Genomic DNA, 6,702 nt, shown 5'->3' on the forward strand with positions numbered 1-6,702 from the left:
GCCCTCCCAGTGCCCAGGGCACAGTGCCCTCCCTGCTCCTGCTGCCCCTCACTGCACTCCTGGCACAGCCGGGTGGCCCTGCCCTCCTTGGCCACCAGGGCACACCAGGGCTCCTGTCCTGCTGCCCACCAGGTCCCTTGGTGCCTGGCACTGCCCAGCCACACCATCCCCAGCTCGTGGCACTGCAGGGGTTGTTGTGGCCAAAGTGCAGCACTGGGCACTTGGATTTATTAAACTCCATCCTGTTGGACTCTGCCCATCCCTGCAACCGCCCCAGGTCTCCCTGCAGAGCCCTCCAGCAGATGGACACAGCTCCCAGCTCAGTGTCACCTGCAGAGTCACTGATGACGTGTCGGGACCCAGGACATCCCTCTGGCTGTCCCTGCCAGGGGGCTCAGAGACCCTGGCACAGAGCCCAGGATGCCCCTGTGGTTTGGATTATGACCCATGGAGCAAGTCACCAACTTGAGATGAAGATCTGCAGGCCATGACAGTTTAAGTAGAATGATAGCGAATTTATCATGGGGTGGAAAAGTAGATTTTGGGGTTTTCTAGAATGGGGGTTCAGGGGGCAAGATGGAGGAATCTGGGCATGTCCAGCCTTTCTCCTTCTTCTTCTTGGCCTCCATCTTCTGGGTGATGGTGGCACTTTTGGAATGGTTTGGAGTAGAAGCTCAGTGTCTAACAGAGGTGAGGGGTGTTGGGAAGGAATTGTAAACATTGTATACGTAGTTTTTAGTATAAAAAGATAACACCACCCTGGGGCAGGCAGAGTGCCTGGAACTGTCCTGCTGGATGGACCTCAGCAGGGCAGGAGAAAGAATTTTATAGATAAGAAACAATCAACAACTTTGAGACCGAGAAATGAAGAGCTCTGACTCCTTCTTCAACTGCCAGGCTGGGAAAAGAGATTTTCTAACACATCTTGGGGTCACTGTGAGCAGCAGAGACCCCGAGAATGACAGAGTCAACCCCCTCATCCATGTGGTCAATGAAGATTGAACAGAGCTGGCCCCAGCACAGAGCCCTGAGGGCCACCAGGGGTGCCTGGCGCAGCACAGAGGGACAGCCCTGATGCCTGGCCCCAGCTGGATGCAGCACTGCTCACCAGCACTCTCTGGGCCATCCAGCACAGCTCTTCATTCTTTTTCACAAATTCAAAAGCAAAGCAACTCCCCAGTGGGGCTGGAGCTTTGGGGAGCCTGCCTTGGGCAGCAGCTCGAGGTTGAGAATTTGGGAGATAAGCCAGCCCCAAACTCTGAGCTCTCCTCCTGCTCCTTTAGCAGCCTCTGGGGCGGTCCCAGAAGAGCCTGGCCTGGCTCTCTCAGCCCTGAGCATGCTTTCCACCTTCCACCCTCTTGTGACCTCCAGAAAAACACTTTTAATCCACAATAAGCCAATTAATTGGGATTGATCTCATTGGAGTTGATGTTTCCAGGTGTCAAAGAGCACAGCTGGCTCTGGAGAGATAAAAATCAACTTTGCAAGCTCCAGGCTTGCCTGGGATTGGAGGGCTCCTTCTCCCAGCTGGAAGGAGCTGCTCCAGAGCCATTCCCCAGGGAAAAGACAAAGTGTCTGGAGCAGGAGAGAGGCCTCAGCTTTATTTCCAAGCTTCACCTGGATTCACCTCCAGATTAGAGAAACAGGGAAGTTGGGAACAAGATTAGAGAGTAAACAAACAAACTCCACAATAAATGGTGTTTTATCTGTCTCAGATTGAAGTTTTTGTCAGGTTTTTTTGTTATCTCCTTGCAGCTAGAGTTGGGGTGGGAGGAAAGGTTGAAAGGAAAACACTCATCCACTTGTTGTGCTGCTAAATTCTGGGAAAACTTCTGGAAAAAGAGGGAAAGTCATTCTTTATTTTCCCTTCTGAGCACACTGCAGCTTCCTCTGTAATTATCTCTCACTTTTGAACCTGAAACCTGACACAAGAGCTGCAGGTGCATTGCCAGGGGAGAAAAAGAAATAAAAATGATAAATAGAAAATGAGAAGATGTGAAAAGAGCACCCTAAGCCCAAACATTCCCTGTTCATAACTGGCTGAAGTCACCGTCTCCTCCCTTTTTAGACACCACAAACAAGAGGCTGCTCCAAATGCCCCGTCCCTTCCCACCTCCCTCTCTTTGGGGGCATCAGGAATCCTCCGGCAGCAGGGCAGGAGTGAAATTCGATCCTTTAAAAATACCCCGCAGAAACAGCAGCCCCAGGCTGCTCGGGAATGTTGCAGCGCCGAGAATTCCGGGCTAATAAAGGGAATTACCTCGCCCTCGCTTAGCTTGACACGGGAGACGTTTATAGAAGTGACAGAAAACTTTTAGCTGCTAGGAGGTTGTGCACACTTCTGTGAAAAGCCATTTTAAAGAGCAAAGACACCCGAGAATTTTGTCTTTTCTAGCAGGCAGCTGCTATGCATGAGAAAGCCACGAGAGAATTGTTTTTCCCTTACAGAAAAATCTCCATGACATTGACAAGAGGGACTTCTCTCCCTAAAGAAACGAATTGCAGAAGTGGTAAACTGACTGCAATTTTAGGTTTTGTTTCTTTACATTGTTAGTGTGAAGAAAAGGTTGGGGGGGAGGAGTGTTCTAAACGTTTTGTTCTGATATTTATTACTCCTTCTTTTAGTTACTGTTAATAAATTTTTCTTTACATCCTTTTTAAAGTTTTAAGCCTACTTTGCCTTTCTCCTACTCCTATCTCACAACAAGTCCCTTAAAAACTCCTATTTGATTTTTTTTTTTTTAATGAATGATTCCACTCAGTTTTAGGGATGATTTTTTCCCAGTTGCTGGAAGATTGTGGAATTGTTGTGCCAAGGGCAGCTGAGGAGAAGCCCAAGGAACAAAGGACACAAGTGAGGTTCAAACACTTTAAAAGTCTTATTTGGTTTTCTTTTTAATGAATGATTGCGCTCAGGGATAATTTCTGCCTAGCCCTCTCCCAGTTACTGGAATATTGTGGAATTCTTGGGGCAAGGACAGCTGAGGAGAAGCCCAAGGAACAAAGGACACAACTGATGCTTTAGCCCTTAAAAACTCTTATCTTTCTTTTTACTAACTTATTCCACTCAGTTTTAGGGATAATTTCTTCTCAGCCCTGTCCCACCAGAGCTCCAGGAGACTCTGGGTTCCCTAAATGCACCCAGAAAATGAATGAACCAACACTGAAACCCGCCACACTCATTAGCACAACAACCAAGACATCTCACAATTAGCAAAATCTCAAATCAGCGCCGCCAAACGAGCGTTTGTGCAGGTTCCGAGCTGAAAGCGCCACTCCCCCAACGCTGCCGGGCGGGTTCGGGGAATCCGGAGGCTCCCGGAGCCTGGACTGGGATTGGAGCAAACTGCGGTGCCCAAAGGCGAGCTCAGGTTACGGGCTGGGGACAAAAGCTCCTTCGTGGATGCGCGCACACACTCGGGCCTGAGGTCACTTGTCGTGCATATATTGAATATATTGAATATATTTATGGTTTGTAGGCAGTGGAGGCCGTGCTTAAATCCCAGCCAGACCCTCGAACATAAAACAGATTTTGCATGTTTGGCTAAAGTTTAAAATCTGACTGCTTCCAGATTTTGGTCTGTTTTGTTTTTGGTTTTTTTTTAAATTAAGAAAACAAACCCTGTGTCACTCTGTCCCCAGCAGCTGCAAGGATTAAACAACCGAAATTCTGTTATTGGTGGTTTGCAGGAGCGGGGCTGGGGAAGCACAGAGCTCACATGATGCCAGTTGGGATTTGGGAGATCCCATCTGGATACTGGGAACAGCAACTGGGGCAAAATAACGGCCGGGATTCGTAAAGGGACTGGGAGCAGGGGGCTCTGGGGGAGGCAAAAAGGGACTTGGGCAAGGGGAAAAGGGGTCTGGGCAAGGGGAAAAGGGACTTGGGCAAGGGGAAAAAAAAAAAAAAAGGGGTCCAGGCAAAGGGATAAAAAAATAAAGGGGTCCAGGCAAAGGAGGAAAAAAAAATTAAAGGGATCCAGGCAAAGGGGGGAAAAATATAAAGGGATCCAGGCAAAGGGGAAAAAAAAGTAAAGGGATCCAGGCAAAGGGGAGAAAAATAAAGGGATCCAGGCAAAGGGGGGAAAAATATAAAGGGATCCAGGCAAAGGGGAAAAAAAAGTAAAGGGATCCAGGCAAAGGGGAGAAAAATAAAGGGATCCAGGCAAAGGGGGAAAAAAATAAAGGGATCCAGGCAAAGGGGGAAAAATAAAGGGATCCAGGCAAAGGAGGAAAAAGTAAAGGGATTTAAGGAAGGTAAAAGGGGATCCAGGGAAGGCAAAAAGGGATTTAAGGAAGGTAAAAGGAGATCCAGGGAAGGCAAAAAGGGATTTAAATGCTGCCTGGACAATCTAAAAAGGAGCTCAAAGCAGAAGCAGACCCTTCCACACGCATAAGCTGCAGCATGGAAAATTCCCAGTAAATCCAAGGAAAACTGTCCCCCAGTGAGTGTGAGAGGTAAGAAAATCCCTTGGAGGTTTTAGAGCTCACCCAGCCAGTGCCGAGCTGACCTAAATCTGAAGCTGGGCTGGAGATCACCCAGTTGAACTTTTTAATTTCTCTACATGAGCATCAAGCAGCAGCACCTTGAGGTGCTGTGCATCACCTCGGGTGTCCAGATGTATCTGCATTCATTCCTTTCGGGTTTTACCCCAATTCCTTGGGCCTCACCCAGCAATGCCCGACCATCCCAAACCACCAAAGCCTTCAATTAGGCTCCGCTTTTCACAGTCTGCTAATTAGGGAGCTCCAGGTTGGTTTTTCAAGAGCACATTTCTATGAAAACATTTCTTTTCCAAAGCCTGTTAAACCCTTCTGCCGCCCAGAACTCCCCAATGCTCGCAAACCCCAAGCTCGCCGATGTTTATTTTGCTTTTATCGCCTAATTAAGAACATCCACTCCCGCCCCTGGGAAACTTTTCCAAAACCAGGGATTGCTCCACTCCCCTTCCTCGCTCGCATTTCCATGGAGAAACGAGGCTGGAGGAAAAGCAGGAGCATCTCTCACCCCTCCAAGCCAAGCTGGGATGCAAAGGTTGATCCCTGCTCACAGCCAGGAATACATTTCTGTCCAAACACAGCGTTTGGAGGTGGGAACTCCCTGTGCTGAGCTAACTAAAGCCACTTTGGTCAGATACATGCATATTCCCAATCCCATTTTTACATGGATATTCCCAATCCCGTTTTTACATGGATATTCCAAATCCTGTTTTCACATGGATATTCCAGATCCCATTGTCACATGGATATTCCAAATCCTGTTTTCACATGGATATTCCCAATCCCATCTTTGCTTGGATATTCCAAATTCCATTTGTACATGGATATTCCACTTTGGTCAGATACATGCATATTCCCAATCCCATTTTTACATGGATATTCCAAATCCTGTTTTCACATGGATATTCCAAATCCTGTTTTCACATGGATATTCCAAATCCTGTTTTCACATGGATATTCCAGATCCCGTTTTCACATGGATATTTCCAAATCCCATCTTTGCTTGGATATCCCAAATCCCATTTTTTACATGGACATTCCAAATCCCATTTGTACATGGATATTCCAGATCCCATTTTCACACGGATATTCCAGATCCCGTTTTCACATGGATATTTCCAAATCCCATCTTTGCTTGGGTATCCCAAATCCCATTTTTTACATGGACATTCCAAATCCCATTTGTACATGGATATTCCAGATCCCATTTTCACACGGATATTCCAGATCCCGTTTTCACATGGATATTTCCAAATCCCATCTTTGCTTGGGTATCCCAAATCCCATTTTTTACATGGACATTCCAAATCCCATTTGTACATGGATATTCCAGATCCCATTTTCACACGGATATTCCAGATCCCGTTTTCACACGGATATTCCCAACCCCATTTTTACATGGACATCCCAAGAAGTTTCCACATCACCTGCACGCTTAGAGAAGTCATTTCCTAACCCTGAGGGCGACAGAAAAGCCAAACCTCTGTCAAATCTATTTAAATTCTAAACACACTCAGGTAACATTATGGGGTCAACACAAATAAGATGAACTGAACCTCAGGGTAGTTTTATTCCTAAATTTCTTTCAGGGTGTGACCTTAGGAAAATCTCCCCAGTTTCATACCTCAGAGTAACAGTAACACAAATGGGTTTAAATATCAGAATAAAGGCACAGCTGGTGCTGCGGTGGATTTTATGCCCAGGAGAGGGGGATGATCCCAGCCCTGCCCAGAGAAGCTGTGGCTGCTCCTGGGATCCCTGCAAGTGTCTGGAGCAGCCTGGGACGGTGTCACTGGATGGTCCTTAAGGATCATTCCAACCCTTTAAAACTCCCCGATAGGAGCAGCTACAGACTCATCAGGGGACATGTTATAAAGCTGTTATAGCCTGAGGAAAGAAGCGTCCAACTCATGAGGCAGAAAGGCAAAGGATTCTCCCAAAGCCCGCAGGAGAGGAATTCCCCTCAGGAGATGGGAAGGGAGACCCTTGAACATAAACCAGGGTTTTATAGGGAGGGAATTTCCCCGGAAAATCCCCTCACAGCCGGCCGGGGGATCCCTTCACAAGGCAGTCAGGAAGCCAAAGGGAGAACCGGCGGGGATCTCCTCTGAGGGCGGCCCCCGGGTCACCCTCAGCCCCTCACGGGGGTACGCGGGAGGATCGCGACTCCTACCGGCTGCAGGAGGCGGCCACGCCGGGGGT

At 47.8% G+C, this 6,702-nt stretch overlaps 1 protein-coding gene across 1 annotated transcript in view; it reads right to left on the bottom strand.

Moving 5' to 3' along the window:
* The window catches only part of NET1 (neuroepithelial cell transforming 1), a gene marked incomplete at its 5' end in the record, with an annotated part of 60,597 nt that extends 53,898 nt beyond the window's left edge, over window positions 1–6,699 (bottom strand). The window contains one exon of the mRNA XM_031061899.1: window positions 6,674–6,699. Within this exon, the coding sequence (XP_030917759.1) occupies window positions 6,674–6,699 (26 nt within the window). The remainder of the gene's footprint in view (window positions 1–6,673) is intronic.
* Between the last annotated feature and the right edge of the window lie 3 nt (window positions 6,700–6,702).

Source organism: Geospiza fortis, unplaced genomic scaffold (assembly GCF_000277835.1).
Source record: "Geospiza fortis unplaced genomic scaffold, GeoFor_1.0 scaffold61, whole genome shotgun sequence".
Lineage (NCBI taxonomy): Eukaryota > Metazoa > Chordata > Aves > Passeriformes > Thraupidae > Geospiza > Geospiza fortis.